This window comes from Delphinus delphis, chromosome 19 (genome assembly GCF_949987515.2).
Source record: "Delphinus delphis chromosome 19, mDelDel1.2, whole genome shotgun sequence".
Taxonomy (NCBI): Eukaryota; Metazoa; Chordata; class Mammalia; order Artiodactyla; family Delphinidae; genus Delphinus; species Delphinus delphis.
In genome coordinates this window covers 14,846,009-14,862,906 of record NC_082701.1, presented here as the reverse complement: position 1 = coordinate 14,862,906, position 16,898 = coordinate 14,846,009, and the positions used below count along the sequence as shown (strand labels likewise).

Genomic DNA, 16,898 nt, shown 5'->3' with positions numbered 1-16,898 from the left:
TCCAACAGACCGGCTGCTGAGCTCATTCCTTGGCGTCTGGGCAGGTGTCTTATGTGCTTCTGACACGCACAGGTCGTGGCTTTCCCGTAGCTGTGCTGGCTGAGTTACCTCCCTGGTGTTTTTCCCCTTGTGGATTTCCTGGTCCTATAACCTATTTACACCTGCCGCAAACCCTGCCTCATCAGGAGGCATGTCTGTCCCAACATGGCCACCTTCCTGGAATTCAGCCCAAATCAATACTTTGGGGGACTTCCTGCAGTGGTTCAAGGAAGCTTTGCCCACAGAAACTAAGGAGGACTCTCCAGCCCCCGGACCCTGCCATGAACACCAGCAAGTAAACACACACACCTCTCCCGTCCATCCTCCCACCCGCTAAGCCCACTGCTCCGGCTCCACTAGCCAGACTCCCACCCAGGAAGACAGCCAAGAACGACCCCTGGTCTGACAGTGGTGGTCAAGCCTCTAAGAAGATGGAGCTGGCTTCCAAATCTAAAACTACGTTTATTTGTGGTCGGTTCAGCGTAAGGTGCCATTATCAATCAGCAGAATTATAAAACTGTACAGGAGGTACAAAAATAGGCCGTTTAACTTAGATACCCTCACGCCATCAAGCTTTAAAAATACACATAAAAACTGTACAACCTGGCAGTTTATAAAATACAAAGCTAAAAAGAGGATTTCAGGTTCCACAGAGGATTGTATCACACAATTAACACAGACCCATCCAACAATTAACTGTCCACAGAGAAGACACAATGGCACAGAATTTAAAAAAAAAAAAAAATCACTTAAAAATTAACATTTTTACCCCAACCAAATTATTTATCCTTTAATGACAAAACTACTATAAGGCGTCCATCCTGTGGAAGGATACAGTATAACTTTTCCGTTTCCAGTTTTTAAATGGTCAGGGGTGTTGTCCAAAGCAAATCTGATGTGCTTTAAGCAAGTGCAATTGTCACTGGATACACTTCAGAGTAAAAATTAAATAAATATAAATAGGTTAAATAAATAGGTCACTGCAAAAAGAACGCTACCTAAGGTTTGCATCTGAGAATGCTGCAGAGTTGACCGGTAATGCTTTCTAGGTAAGCGGGGACTCCCCCGTCACAGCTTCTGGGACACTGAAAAGGAATACTGTACCCGCCAGAAACTCAAGAGCACGGGGTGAGGTGGGTGGGGTGGGGACTTTGGCTGGAAGTGTTGGTTAAGGCTGCTCTGGGGGGAGGCTCATCGCAGATGCTGTCTTTGTGGTTTTCCAATGAATACAGAGAGGATTTAAGTGCCGATAAAAAAATCAGGACCTGTTACACGTGGAAATCACTGTTTCATAAAGAAAACCAAGTACAAGGACGAGTAGACACTTTGGTTTAAAGGATAACGGGTCCAACACTGGAAGGCGGAATTCTGGCTCATCTGTACAGGACACCTGGCAACTTTCTTCCAGGCAAGGCCAATGCGCCAGAGCACAGTTAACTGAAAGAACTACTCTGGGATGGTGAAGGGTGGCCAAGGAAAAGAAACACTGGAAAATACGAGGAAGAGGGATTTCAGAAGCTAAATGAGCAGAGAGAAAGCTAAAGAGAATTTAAAGAGGCTCCTTACAGGTGTGCTGTGCTCTGTCTTCCAGCACAGAAGGCTGTGAAAACGGAACCAGCCCACCTTCCTGGAGGACTTCAAGGCTGAGGATCCGATGACCAGAGATGCACAATGAGAACAGTCCCGGGAAATCCAAGCCTGGCCACAGTCTACCTTCAGAGAAGAAAGTGGCCAAGAGGACAAAGCCCTGCAACCCAAAGGCCCCCCACACCTTCGAGGTCAGATCAACCACCAGTTCATCTCTTTCACTGCGGTGATAAATGAATCGCGTTCACACAAAACCTCCCCCAGAGCATCAGGGCGAGCTCTGATAAGGACCCTTCTTCTCCAGTTGGTGGAAAGGAAGCACTTTGCTGGACCCATTAACCTGTGGCTCTTCCACTGAAATACGTGTAATGGGTCAGAATAACGTCTCCCTGGGAAGAGCCTATGATGACTCTTGCACTGAGTGAGGGGGAGATGGGAGGGGACCTTTGCATCTGGGATTTTATACATCAGCCACCAGGTGGTTTAGTGACTTATCATGTAACACCAATGATTCCCAAGAGTGCAGACACTCTGGTGCCCAGTGACAGGTGGAGCTCTCTAAAAATTAAAGTTAAAAGGACTCAATAAGCAACATGAGAATTCTGGCAGGTGTGCCAAAGACAGATTCGATACAAGGGTCAACACAAGATTTAAATAGATTATGGTGTCCTTGGGATCCCTAACAGATGCGAATAAATTCTGTCTTAAAGATGAAGATGGTGTACTTGTAAAAAGTCAAACAGCCTTCAAAGAATCGTACTAAAGATCAAACAGCTCAGCAGTGACAGGACACGCGGCAGGTGCAGAACCCTCTTTTCGAGAAAGGAAGACACCTTCCCGCTGCGCCGAGCACAACAGGAAACCAGAATTCTAGAGACCAGGATGGGATAAACCAGATGGTGCCCACAAGAGACCTTTTCAAGTGGCCTGGAGGACTGACGGGTGACTGGGTTCCCAAAGGTGACGGAGAGAAGATGGACAGAAGGCAATCTGACCCCGGATCTGATGGGTGAAAACCCCAAACGCACGCCCTTCCCCACGCCCGCATCTTCTTTGCAGCACTGATATTTACTCACTGCCGTCTATCACTGGCTCATATGAAAGCCAAGGTTTTGCCTATTTTGTTCACCTGTGTCCCTAGCATGCGATATCCTGCCCAGCTCATACAGTAAGTGCTCAAATAAAATACATTGAATAAATGAGTTTGAGAAAGTTGGGTAGTTAAAAACTAGTATTGCAAGCAGAAAAGGAATTTTAAAAAAAGCTGTCCTGGAGGCAAGCTGGGCCAAAACAGAGAGATGACATAAACCCTGGGCTGCTGAGAATGACCTGGCTACTCCCCAGAGAGAACATTCAGCAGCGACCACGAGGCAAGGCAGCTGCCTCGCCAACAGCCCCGCCCCCCACTGCCCCCAGCACAGGAAGCTGACGGTCCTTTAAATCGCTCACGGCACCTTCTCCACTTCGTACTGTCTCACCGGTCAGGCCCGGCGGCAAAGCGACCTGCAGAGCCGCCACAGAACAGCGCGGGAGGGCGCTGGCTCAGGAGCATCAGAGCGGGGAGAAGAAAACCGTCCGGCTGTGTTCCTGAAAAACGGACAGCGTGGTACAAGACACCACGATGCTGACCAAGGATGCCGGGGCTCCCAGGTCTAAATGAGGTAACTGATGAGGTTTAAAGATGTAGGATAACATTAAAAGGAGAAAAGAAAAAAAAGTGACATTAGGCATTAGGAAAGGAAGGGAACTGAATTCTCTGAAGGCAGAATGAGCGCTTTTGATGAGTGGCCCTCATTCAAATCCACCACCAGAAAACGTCTTACAAGGAGAAGAAACAGCGATTTCTCTGTTAGTTAGTAAAACCAGACAGTAACATTCTTCCTCCTGAGAGGAGTCTCTGGGTTCACTAGGACCGAACTGCAACGATCCATTCCCCTGGCTGGAGAAAGCACACGCAAAACGCTTCCTTACGTGGTACCCTGACTGCATTTAACCTCTAAGGCTCTCGGTAGAGAAAAGACAGAGGAGTTTTTGACTAAAACTAAAGTTAAAAATTATATTAATTTTAGGGGGAAAAAACCCCATGGTATTGACATAATTTAGAGAATATTACTTTCATACATGTATATAGTGTTGCTATAACGTTTTACTCTTCAGCATTAGAGAATGTTCAACATACGAACACTCTTTCTGGAGGGGATGGGACTTTGGGTACCTTACAAAATAGAAGATGTATTCTATGTCTTACATTACTTCCTCACAAGCTTCAAGTTAAGTTCAGCTCACGCTAATGTAGCATTCTACAGTATGATCAAATTATAAAGTTATTAAAATCTGCCAAGAGAAACAGAAAAGCCTGCCCGAAAGTGTGTGGTGACCCTGGCCTTGGCCCTCTAACCCCTGGCCCATCCTGCCAGCTCCAGGGACAGAGCAGCCTCATCGCCCACCTGCTGGCCAGGGCTCTCCCCGGGGGGCCACGAGTGTCCTGTTTGGCCTGCTCCCCTCTGGTCCCAAAGGCCTGTCCCTGCCGGGATCGGGATCGGAGCTGCTTTCCTTCATAGCCAGGGGACTTATCACCTCCTGCCCCCAAATGCTCCTCAACATCCCCAAGCACCCCAGGGCACGACTCCACCAAAGGCCACCATTCAGGCCACCGGTGCCCTGGGCCACAGCTGTCTCAGAACGCAGCATCCTCTTTGTTTCTGAGAGACCCGCAGACACAGACTCACCTTCCAGAGTTCCAGGCTGGCCTCTCCCCACACCGCGTCCCCACCCTCAAGGCTCTCGCCACCCCCGAGGAAACACTGGTTACAGTGACCTGGGAACCTGTGGGCGCGTCTGTGATCAGTGAGGCATCTCCGATCCCTGGGGATGACGCCCTCTGAAGGTCCTCCTCCTCCTGGGCACCCTCTCCTCCGGAGCCCTGCTTCTAGCGGAGGCTGCACTTAGTGCACCTCGGCCCGGCTGGTCCAAGAGAGAGACGCTCCCGGTCCCAGCACGTAGGCACCACTGAGGGCTCCCTCAGCTCTCTTCCTTAAGGGCCCACACAGTGGCATCTCACAGGGAGTTTTAAAAGAAACGGAAGTCTGAAGCGAGTTTATCCAGGAGAAGGCAGAGGGTGCTCCCCTCTGCCTCTGGGAATGGCCCTCCTTCGCAGCCGTCCCCCGATGGTCAAGCTTTCACGGCCAATGTCTTCCCAGCTCCCTCGTGGGTCGGGAGGGGGGGCGCGGTCACGCCTCCCACTTCCCGGGGTCAGCATCCTCCCCTGCTGGCTGCAGAGCAGGCAGCTCGAGGCACTTGGCTTTGCAGCCTGGTCTCCCTGCTCGGCAGGAGACGCCAGGCTGTGGCTTGTAGAGACCAGGCCCTTGGTCCCAGCGGGGCCGCCGGCACGGAGGCCGCCTGGCTCAGAGGGCGTCTGGAGTCACTGGGGGCCGGGGCTCCGGGGGCTCGTGGTAGTAGGGCTGGAAGGGCCTCTCGCGGCGGCACAGCTCCATGGCACGGTAGGTGTGGGAGAGGAGGTGGGGGAAGCGCGACGTGAAGTAGCGCACGAAGCCGTCGGGAAGGGGGCCTAGCGTCTCCCGCACCTCCTCGGGCAGCTCCCGGTAGTGGTGCTTCTGTAGACGGGAGGGGGGCGACACAGACCCACGGTCAGCAGAGAGGAGCCCGCGGGACCCGGCAAGACCCTCGCTCAAGAAACACCGACCGTTAGGCCGCGTAAAGGAACCACCCACCAGCACCGGGCGCCGCTTCCCCTCCTTCCCGGGAGGCCTCGGAGCCGAGCGAGGCCTGCGCGGGGAGGGCGGGGCGAGGCCTGCGCGGGGAGGGCGGGGCCAGTCCCGGGCGGGAAGGCCCCCCCACCCCCACCCCGTCAGAAGGAGTTTATCTGTGCACATCCAGGCACCGAACAAGTCAGCAAAGGATGTAGCACCCGGGAGCCCGCTTCTAGCAGAGGCTGCACTGTGACCTGTATCCCCGCCTCAACATCCCTGGAGGGAAAGTTCATTCAGGGGAAGAAGCAGCCTCTAGTGTTTCCTGTGCAGCTGAGGCCTCCCAGCCTCTGTGAGGTCCTCATCCAGAGGGGCTGGAGGACCCCCAGAGAAGGGATATGAGCAGGGGGTGCTGCGCTGCAGCCCCGCCCGGACCGCCGTGTGCTCATAGCCCTCACCTTATTTCTCATGGCCCGGAGGAGATCTCGGACAGAGCCGCCTTTATAGGTTCTGAATTTACGCAGATCTACGAAAAAAACAAGGAAGGCAATGTAACAGACAAAACAGATTTCGAAAGAAAACAATTCCTGGGGCTCCTGGGGATCAAGCAATCGGACCAAATCATGACCTAACTCCATTCTTGTCACTGACAGGCGCACTTCCCCAGACTGAACCCCAGGGCGGCAGTGTTAGTCTGAATTCCACCTCCCTTTCTCACCTGCGATCAAAAATGACCGCCGAGGGCAAGACACCTGTCACTGACCTGTCACTCAGACAACTGGGACACACGTCAGAGCAATGGTGTGACCTGTATCCAAACCACAGGAAGCCTCAATCCCAGAAGCGATATTCGGAGCCCCAAACGGCCTGGAGTTGCCGTTTCCACGTCTGCTTCTCAGAAACAGCTGCTGCTTTTGCACCGCTGCCACCAACACTGACCCAGGGGGCACCGCGAGGTCACCTGTCTGGAGGGGGACAGTGATGTTCTCCCTCCAGTCCATCTTCACCACAGCCCGCCCGCCGCGCTCCAGCTGCTTCACTATCGGGCCGTCTAGGGACTCCTTCTCTATCCGGTCACTCACGTCCTGGGAGGGAGACAGGGCAACAGGTAACAGTCAGTGTGCAGAGGCTCTGAGAGCCAGAGGACGGACACTCTGAGTGCCGGGATGGCCACCCCTGCCTGAGCCTGAGCCCAGAGCCGGGCAGCAAGCGTCCTGCCTTCTCCCCTGTCCATCACCTCTTCCCTGGGAGCAGCCCGTCTGCCACTCGCTGAGGAGAGGCCCACACGGACCATCTCCACCTCAGACCTGCAGTGCCTCGCCCGTGTTTCACACATACATGCCACACAGGGCCACGTGTGCAAACCGTATTCATCGATGAACCAAAAAAAAAAAAAAATGGTCCATTTTGATTCGCATCCTGTGACTTTTGTGTACCCACTGGAACAGGACATGCTCAGAGCCATGACTGATGCAGGGTTGTCACTCCTCATTCAAACAATTAGGAAAGACAGATGAAGCCAAGACTTCTTTCAGAGGAGAAAAGCTGGTGACAAGAGTGTGGGCTCTGGAGGCCCCGGCCCTGGATCTAAATCCTGCTCGGGGTCCGAGGTATGCACCTGAGCACGGGCCTCTCTGAGCCCCGGCCAGTGAGACAGGTCCACCAAGCAGCCTCATGGGGCTCACGGGCCCAGCCACTCTGCAGCACGTGGGATCTTCCCGGACCAGGGCACGAACCCGCATCCCCCGCATCGGCAGGCGGACTCTCAACCACTGCGCCACCAGGGAAGCCCTGGCTTTTCTTTCTTTGATGAAGATGAAGTCAGACTGGCTGGCCGTCTAACTTGCAGTTGCGGGAAGAAAGCCTTGGTGGGGGGGATTGATGGTCAACTCGGGTACACGGGGGGCACATGGTGCTGAGCCGCAACGTCGGTACAGCTAGTGACGCGGACGGAAGCTGGGGGTGTTCGCAAGGCACGTGACTTGGAGATACTGAGAGTTTACATCCTAATCCTGGTGGGGTGAAGGTCCCTTTGTGTGAGCTTCATTCCTGCTCTATGTCTTGTGATCATCAAAGTGACCTGGATAGGGACTTCCCTGGTGGTCCAGTGGCTAAGACTCTGTGCTCCCAATGCAGGAGGCCCGGGTTCGATCCCTGGTCAGGGAACTAGATCCCACATGCATGCCGGAACTAAGAGTTCACATGCCGCAACTAAAGAACCCACATGCTAAGACTAGGGAACCCGCGTGCCAAACTAAGACCTGGTGCAGCCAAATAAATAAATAAATAAAAAGGACATTAATCAAAAAATGTTAATAATATTTAAAAAAAAACACACACACAACAAAGTGACCTGGCTAGTGTGAGGGTCCCTGGAAGACACCTGCCCTCAGACGTAATGTTATCGCACACTTAGAGTACAGTATAGTGTAAACATGGACTCTTATATGCACCGGGAAACCGAAACGTTCATGTGGCTCCCGTTATTGCGACATCTGCTTTATCAGGGTGGTCTGGAGCCAAACCCGGTCTGCCCGTATGGAGAAAATATATTAAAATGTCAACTGTGGTTATCTCTCGGTTATGGAATTACGGGGTCATTTGTTTTATTCTTTGTCCTTTGCTGTAGTTTCTGGAAAAAAAACTGGAAAGGTTACATGAAAATTTTTGATAAAGAAAACAAATGTCTCCACCTGGAAGAACTGGAGCTGCTTTTCTAGGCTCCAGAAGAACGGGTGTTTGAGCACATGCTTCGCTGACGGGCGCTTCTGAGGATCCATTGCAATCATCTTCTCTATTAACTCCCGGGCAATAACGTCTTCTACAAAGGAGGAAAATAAACATGCGACTCGTTACTACCAGTCTAAAGCCACAAGCAAATACCCACAACCCTGACAGTCTGCATGCCCTGTGACTCAAGGTTCTACGGACAGGAACTCAATCCAATAACATAAGAGCTTGCACAAGACTTCAGCCAAGGAGAGTCCTCACTGCGCGGTTAGTGAAAAAGAGTGATTGGAAATACTCGATATCAGAGGCTCGGGTGACACCATTGTGCCTCCACACGCTGGACTGTGGGCCACCAGGATGACGTGCTGGCTGAATGCGGACGGACGCAGAGAGAGTCAAGATGAAGTTTAAAAACGGGCGTGCTGCAAAATACTATGCACTATTTAACCCCATTTTTATAAAAATATGCATACATGTCTAGATAGATGATCAGAATAATAGATACAAAGGTATTAGGAGCAGTCATTCATCACTGTATAATGGGATTCTAGCCTTTATGCTAATCTGTTTTGTCTCCAGGGAATAAGGAAAATTAATCCATGGGCAAAACAGTAAGATGGTTTAAAGTTTTTCAAAAGGCAACAGTGGGGTGTCACGGGCCAATTATAATGCGGGAAACCCTGAAGTCAGGCAGAAAGACTTGTCAGCTGCGTGCCTGGAGAGCGAGGACCCAGCCCGTCTGTCCTCAGCCCAGGCCGCACGCGCTGACCACTGGCCCACACACGAGAGCCCAGTGTATGCAGCATGGCCTTTCCGTCTCCCCAAACGTCAGGGCAGGAAGGGACCTCAGATTATTTAACCCTCACGAGTCACAAGCTGGAAAACAGAGGTCCCCCAAGGGGGCCTTACCCAGGTCACACAGGTCATCGTGTGACCTGAAGGAACCCGGGAACTGCTTGGCTTTAGAAGGCGGCGCTTCGAGGACACCCTACCCAGCCCTCCACCAGCTCTGGACCCAGTCGTCAGTTCACTGAGGACCACAGGGCGAGCAGCTGGAAAGAAGGGCCTCTGGGGAGTCAGAGCCGGCCCCACCCCCGCCCGCAGGGGCCACTCCCGAGGCCCCCGAGCCCTGCTGCCCGCTCACCGTGCTTCTCAGGGTGCAGGCAGTCCAGGCTGCAGGCGCCCAGGAGGATGTTGGCCTGCCGCTGCAGGGACTTGCCAAAAGGGTGGCTGCCCTCAGATATCACGTAGTAAAAGACGCAGCCCGCAGAGAAGATGTCCACCGTGTAGGTCTGAAAAGAAACTCGGGGCATCAGAGGGCTTCAGGGGAGAATTCTCATTCTAACTCAGCAGCAGAGGAGGGGGTTGTTGCTGCTGATTCTTCCACCTAGAAGGTGCCTTAGGAGAGCCGGCTGAAAGTTCTGATGGCCCAGAGCAGTGCTGGGTGCCCTGCAGGTCCCACCCGAGTGCTGGAGGTCCCAGTGGAGAACTGGGCTCTGGACCCAATGCCTGCGATGCCTGCTGGCTCTGCCACTGGCCCTCGGAAGCCCCCTGGTCACTCTGCGCCTCAGCGTCCATGACCACGAAACGAGGATGACCCCATGGGGCTGTTGTGAAGATTAGATGCACACGTTAAGTGTGAAAACGGTGGCTCAAACCAGTGCTCGGCCCACAGGACGCTCTCTCCTTGCTGCTAGTTATTCTTCACCCAACCAGCATGCAACTCCTCGTGGGCAGGAATTTCTGTGCGTTTGCTTCCCTGTTGTCCCCCCAGGGACTTCCAAGGTGCCCACATATGACAGGTCTTAACACTGGGTTAATAAACGAAATAAAACCAGTTTTTGGTGGGAATGCCTTGGTGGTCCAGTGGTTAGGACTTTGCACTTTCACTGCCGAGGGCACGGGTTTGATCCCTGGTCAGGGAACTAAGATCCCACAAGCCACGTGGCGTGGCCAAAAAAAAAAAAAAAAAAGTTTTTGGTTCAAAAACAGTCCCAGAGAACACATGTATATGTATAACTGATTCACTTTGTTATAAAGCAGACACTAACACACCATTGTAAAGCAATTATACCCCAATAAAGATGTTAAAAAAATAAATAAAATAGACAAAAAAAAACCAAAAACAGTCCCAGAAGAAGATTAGTTAACAAATTTCCAGTGAGCTCACTTTGATGTTATCTAATACCACGTCTCACTTATCCCGTGAAACCATTCCATGCCTACAGATGAAATGTGTGTGTATGACGCCTAGCATGTCTACATGGGGTGTTACACTGGGATCGCTCCCGAGCACGGCGTGGGTCCCTCACGTCAGGCCCCGCCACTCGGATTCTCCATCAGACAACGTGAGGCTCTAGCGAGAGAAAGCCAGGAGCTCGTCGCCTTCCTCACTGGAGAAAACACACCCTTCACAAGAGCCCTGTGAGGTGAGCAGAGCAAATGTCACCATCCCCAGATGAAGACACGGACAGAAAGGCTCAATGACAAGCCCAGGGTCACTGCTGGATAGCGACAAACCAGAACAAGATGCAGGTCTTATTCCCGAGCCCAGTCATCTTTGTTCTACTTCATCAGAATGTTCCTTAGGTGGGTGACAGATTCAGGACAGGAGGAACAAGTCCACCACCACTGAAGCGCTCACCTGGTGGCCACTTCTCACCTACTGACTGTGTCGTTAATGCTCTCCGTTTTCCGTTTCCTGCAGCCCAGGCTGCCTGACTCCCCAGCATCCTTACCACTCATGCTGCCCCCTGGGGGCTTGCGTTCCACATGCTGGGCCCCTCTGCCCCCAACCCTATGGGCTCATCTCTAGGCTCAGTTATGTTCTTTCCCAAACTCATTTCTGCCACTTGTCCTTGTAGTTTAAATACTCCATAAGCTGATAGAATACACGGGCCGCCAAGTCTGAGGTAAGCTGAATCTTTGGAAAGACTCAATGCGAGGGAGTTGCTACAAAAACTGCTGTGGAATTAGATGTGGGAGACTCAACTGTAAGCGACAGGACATAAATAGCTGAAAGCTAGGATTCTGCTTTCAAATCACTTAGGAGGTGTCTGAAATGTCTGAGTCTCGATCTAGAAGTCACAGAAGGCATGTGAGTGGGCTGCATACAAGAGAGGAAACGAACAACTCCATTCAGTTGGACCCAAGTCAAAAAAAAGATCTTGTCTTACATCAAAGACTCCTTAAAGAGTCACATGACTTACTTTAAGTCAAAATAAAATGTTTAAGGTGTGTATGTATTTCCTTATGATTTTTCATCGTAACTGACCTTTTTGATTAACTGACCAGCTGCGGTCCCCCGTGAGTAGGATAAGAGGCTCCACTGAATCTAATCTATTTTAGGATGGCTGATCCCATCCAGGTCTGATCAGGGAACGCCACATAATCCTCCAATGTCTTACTGGGCTAGAAAGCAAGGTGCTCAAACACGACTGGGCTCTCAGCAAAAGGATGCAGAAGCCAGCGTGAAGGGGCTCCTGTTGGCCAAACTGGAACAATCTGAGTACCAAAAGGAATAGGAACAAAACCAAAAACAAACAAAAATGAGTAAGGACTACAATGGATTATACTGCTATTTTTTTTAAATCCGTGAGTCCACAGAGAGAGAGAGAGAAAAGGAATATAAATAAAGTTCTTCTTTACAGAAAAATGTCAGCTAATAAATGTAGACTTTCTACGAATGCAGTGATTCAGGCAAGGATTGCCAATGGACGCTGAACCATCAGGTGGGTGACTGCTGGTGATGGGATATTCACACTCTGCCAGAGCATCGCCCCACACAGTCCTAACAAAGGGGAGATGCCAGTGTCACCGCCTGCACCAGCTGCTTCAACTCAGCATCACCATTAGGGATGCAGTAATGGTACAACCCGACTGGGACTGTTCTTACCAAAAACACTTAACTTGAATCTAGTCAAGCCCTTAGACCTATGTCTAGTTCACAGGAATACAAGGAACAGGCAAGTTAAATACCACCAAGAGGAAATGAGTGAGCGAATCCCAAGCGAGGCATTCTACAGAGAAGTGCCCCGACTCTGCAAAGAGCCACCGTCGTGGGACAAGAAAGCTGGGAGAACTGTGTTGATGAAAGGAGACCGAATCAAGCGCCATGTAACAAACACACCTAATTGGGTCCTGCTTTACAGAAACCAGCTCTACAAGAGACATTTGGTGAACAACTGGGGAAACTTGAATATGCATTGAACACTAGGTATCAATGGAAACAGTATTAATGGCTGAGGTGTAAGCATGGGTAGGTGGTCAGGAGGTAGAAGGTACCTGTCCTTGGGAGGCGTGTGCTGAGGTGTTTAAGGTAAAGGGCTGGGAGTCCTGCCACTCATATTCGAATGGTTGCAGGAACAGACAGAGAGTGAAAAATACGGACGAATGTTGAATCTAGGTAGAGGTACAGAGGTATTCACTGCTCTCAATTTTCTGTATGTCTAAAAATTCTCAAAATAGAAAGCTGGAAAAACAAAAACAAATTAAAAACAGAATGAAAACTGGAAGCTTGCTCACCTTACGCAAGTCCTGATTTTCCAGTTGCCCAAAATAGGGGGGGAAAGGATTGGAAGAGTACGGGGGAAAAAAACAGACAACTGCCTACATTCACCCCTTTCATTCCTCTGGACAGGAGACAGTGTTAGAGTGCCGGCAGAGTGCTGCTGGGGGAGAAGCTCTCAGCTACAGAAACGTCCCTCTCTGGCAGTGAGCGCTCCAGCCCGCCCCCCTGGGCCTGGAGGCTCTGAATCCCCCGGGAACAAGAGGCTGCTTCCGCAGTTTTCACAGAGCCACGCCTACACTCACGGGGTTCTCCTTGCAGTCTTCGCTCAGCATCTCCGGGGCGATCCAGCCTTCTGTGCCGGGTACCCCTGAGCGGCGGCTGAAGCTGTGTCTGCCCACTGCCAGCTTCTTACAGAGGCCGAAGTCGGAGATCATGGCCTTGATCCTGCCGTGTGCGCTGGGCATGGAGAGGAGGATGTTGTGTGGCTTCAGGTCTCTGTGAACTAACACAAAACTCCAGGTTAGTTCCGTGCTTGGACTCCTTCTGCGATGGGGATGGGCCCTCCTCAGATTCTCAACAGACCCGCTGCTGCCTGTAAAGGTTCTGGCTCTCAAATGTGTTAAGTCCTCTCTTTCTTCAACAACAGGGACCCCGTGAGGCAGCAAAGAGCTTCGACAGAGGCAAGGACCACCTGAGCAAGTTGTCCCCCCGCCTGATAAGGGGAGGCTTCTCACCGATGTTGAGGGAGTGCAGGTGGGCCAGGCCCGAGGTGGTCTGCTGCAACAAGGTGATGGGCTCCAGGCCGAGGTGGGCAAAGTCTTTCTGCTCCACGTACTGCAAGAGACACGAAGGCTGGGTCACGGCACAGGGCCCTCAGGACTTCGCTCCTCAGCATACCTTCTCTCTCTTTTTTTTTTTTTTGCGGTACGCGGGCCTCTCACTGTTGTGGCCTCTCCCGTTGCGGAGCACAGGCTCCGGACGCGCAGGCCCAGCGGCGAAGGCCCACGGGCCCAGCCGCTGCGCGGCATGTGGGATCCTCCCGGACCGGGGCACGAACCCGTGTCCCCTGCATCGGCAGGCGGACTCTCAACACTGCACCAGCAGGGAAGCCCTCTCTCTCTTTTTTTAAGTGATTCAATTTTATTTAGAAAAATTCGGCCTGAAGGTTTTTGCTTTAATAAACATTTGGTATCGGGTCAGCTCGTTTTCTTTGATCATATTTTAACAAACAAATGGGAAGTTTTACTGACAATATTCTCCGTTCAAATCCGTATTTTCCAGCAGACTTTCTTTTCCCCTGAAAGACTGACTTAAACAAGCAAACAAACAAAGCTCCAGCTTACTAGTTTATAATGAGGTGACGAGAGGGGAAGGAACCCAAGTTCACTGCCTCCTACAGGTAAGCCTGCAATGAAGCCAAATGATACTGAAATATCACAGTTGCACAGCCTGGAAACTGCGCAAAAGGGGTTCAATGGATTATCTTAATGACTCAAGTCATCAACTAGCATCCCCCTAGCCCACACCAGCCCTGACCGGCGATGGGAGGAAGGATCGACCAGGTTTCCTGGAGGCCAAGAGGGAGAGAGGTACCAACTGCAACCACAGACTGCCCCGGGCAGCCGAGGGGACCACACAACGAAATCTGGGGAGAGGGAAGTGCTCTACATTTCCACTGTTGGTGGTTAAAATGGGTACATACCCTTGTCAGCATGCATCAAACCGTACACTGAAAACGAATACGTTGTATTGTAACCTCAATAAAGTTACTAAAAAGAAATTTAAAAAATAAGGAAACTGGCAGTCCCTAAAACTGCACCCGAGCTGCCAGGAGAAGGGAGCCGACGGTGGCGCTGGCAGAGCCGTCGGTGACCTGGGGCCACCCACCTCCTGCAGGGTGGCCGCGCACAGCTCGATGGCGATGTACTGGAACTGCCGGTCCCTCTCGGTGCAGAAGTAACGGATCACGTTTGGGTGCTCATCCGACTCTCGCAGCAGCTGGACCTCACGGTCTGCGAAACTAAAACACTCGGGGAGGATCCTCTTGACGGCCACGTCGCGGTTGTCAAACATGCCACTGCAGGACGAGGAGCGGGGTTGGCTGTGGAAACGCCAGGAGAACCCTGGGCCTGAGGGACTCCTTCCACCTGATGCAGCGTCTGCCTCGAAGGCCTCACAGCCTGGGGGGCCCTGACCAACCGCCCAGCGGCCCCGCGGCCATCACTTCCCCCTGTGGGGAACTCTTCCATCTGGTCACTGCGATAACCCCACTGTGCCCCTGGAGCCGATGGGAGCTTGCACGTGAGGTGGTGAAGGCTCAGGGCTCTCCAGGCCACTCACCGGTACACAATTGTGCCCTCGGCTCCGTGGCCCAGGACGTCCTTCGGACAGAATGAGATTTTCCCAACTATCACCATGCTGGTTTCCTCATCTGGGACAGAACAGAAAAAAGGACAAACATAACCTAACCACCTTGAGGCTAGAGTGGCTACAAGCTTCCTGAGCTCAGACTGAGGGGTCCTGGAGAGCAGGAGCTGCTGGGCCCCCTCCCCAGTCACGCCCAGGGCCACCTCCTCGCCTGCCCCTGCCCTCTGTTCCAGCTTTTACTTTCACTACTGTGAGGTCAGAAGCCTGAAGACAGGGCTTCTCTACAGATCCACCCAAAGGTCTGCACCGGAAACATGCAGGTAGTGCCGGGGGACGCGTGAGATGGAGAGACCAGTAGCAGAGTGTCCAGCCTGAGACTCAGGACTCTGAGGTCTCCTGCACTGGTTCCACACCAATCCCCTCAGACGATCGGCCCTGACCGCCGGCCTGAGCCCCGCTCCCGCACGAAAGCAGACCAACAGCTGAACCTTTGCACGTGACCACCGGCCGGCCTCAGGGGCGCTCTCGAACCAGAGGGCCAGTGCACCTCTGGTCAGCAGCGACTCTCAGCCCTCTGTGCAGCAAGATGGAGGGAGGGCCACAGTGGCTCCCTCTGCGGGGCAGAGGCCTCGGGATGGGGCAGAAGCCCCGCCCCCGGAGTGGGGGGGGAGGGGGGGAGACCTCGGTGAACCCTTGGGAACAGCACTTCATAATCCCGTGGAGACCCCCAGGAAGGGCATGGGGCTTTACAGTCCTCAGGTCGTGCTCCAGCGAAAGAGAAGGCGGCACCAAAATGGCAACTCGCTTTACCCTCATCATCCTGCTCCGGGAAGGGGCTGGTGGCAGCCCTGGAGGTGGAGCCGCTGGAGTGGAGCGAGTGGTTGGAGGCTCTGGGGGACGTGCTGGGGCTGCTGGTGGCCGAGCTCTCCGAGTACTGTCCGCACGAGTCCAGGAGGTCGGTGTCCTGAGCTGCGACATCTCCAGGTGGGTGGAAGGGCAGTTGCTGCTGTTGCAGGAGCTGGATCTTCTCCAGTTCCTTCTGAAACTGCTGGTGCTGGAGCTGCCGCTGCTGACGTCGGCTCTGGGAAGAGAAACCCACAACCCGGCCAGTGCAGCCCAGCGCCCAGCGCGCAAGCGGGCGGGACGGGGCAGGCTCCTGCGGCGGAGGAAGAGGGGACACTTGAGGTGACCCCACGGGGCAGGACGAGACCAGTGAGAAGGCCGCGGGGGGCAGAACGTGGTCAGCGATCGGAGCTCTTCCTGCCAGTTAGACTTCCCAGTACAGCCCATCCCCCAACTGGAGGGGCCCTTCAGGGGCAGCAGAGGAGGATTCCACTGGAGGTGGAGGGCTGGGCCAGATGGAGGGGGGTTCCAGTCAACTCTACAATTCTGGGACTTTTATGAAAGTCTGGGGGACTTCCCTGGCGGTCAAGTGGTTAGGACTCCACACTTTCACTGCCGAGGGTGCGGGTTCAACCCCTGGTCGGGGAGCTAAGACCCTGCATGCCCCACGGTGCAGCCAAAAAAAAAAAAAAAAAAAATCCACAAAAGTCTGGGAATTGTTGCAAGAGTGAAACCAAACAGGAAGAATGGGTACCAGGTGGCTGAGAGTGTGGTGGACACAGGGAAGACCCAGGCTTGCTGTCTACCATGGCCGTGCACATGACAGAGGTTGGCGCACAGATCACCAGCAGTGCAGAGGCGGGGACGCCACTGGGGCTCGGGGCCACCTGGCCATCTGCCCACAGCTGCACAGCCAGGATGTGGCAGAGCGGGGCTGAAACACAGGGAGCCTGGCCAAGGTCCCACTCCCATTTCATCATGCTGCCTTCCCCACACCCCACACTCTTCTCATTTAGTCTGTACAATTCATTCCATCATACTTTGAAGTGGCAGCGACCTGTGATTATTAATTACTACCCCATGCGTGGGAAGGTGGCTGCAGGGATGGGTGTGTA

General features: G+C 53.0%; 1 protein-coding gene across 1 annotated transcript in view; it reads right to left on the bottom strand.

Moving 5' to 3' along the window:
• Window positions 1-481: 481 nt before the first annotated feature.
• ERN1 (endoplasmic reticulum to nucleus signaling 1) overlaps window positions 482-16,898 on the bottom strand; it is an 83,028-nt gene continuing 66,611 nt past the window's right edge. The window contains exons 13-22 of the mRNA XM_059996663.1: window positions 15,751-16,021; window positions 14,914-15,004; window positions 14,461-14,650; window positions 13,308-13,407; window positions 12,876-13,075; window positions 9,208-9,355; window positions 8,027-8,154; window positions 6,295-6,418; window positions 5,792-5,859; window positions 482-5,240 (exon numbers count right to left, since the gene is read on the bottom strand). Coding sequence (XP_059852646.1) covers window positions 5,031-5,240; window positions 5,792-5,859; window positions 6,295-6,418; window positions 8,027-8,154; window positions 9,208-9,355; window positions 12,876-13,075; window positions 13,308-13,407; window positions 14,461-14,650; window positions 14,914-15,004; window positions 15,751-16,021 — 1,530 coding nt within the window. The 3' untranslated portion in view covers window positions 482-5,030. The remainder of the gene's footprint in view (window positions 5,241-5,791; window positions 5,860-6,294; window positions 6,419-8,026; window positions 8,155-9,207; window positions 9,356-12,875; window positions 13,076-13,307; window positions 13,408-14,460; window positions 14,651-14,913; window positions 15,005-15,750; window positions 16,022-16,898) is intronic.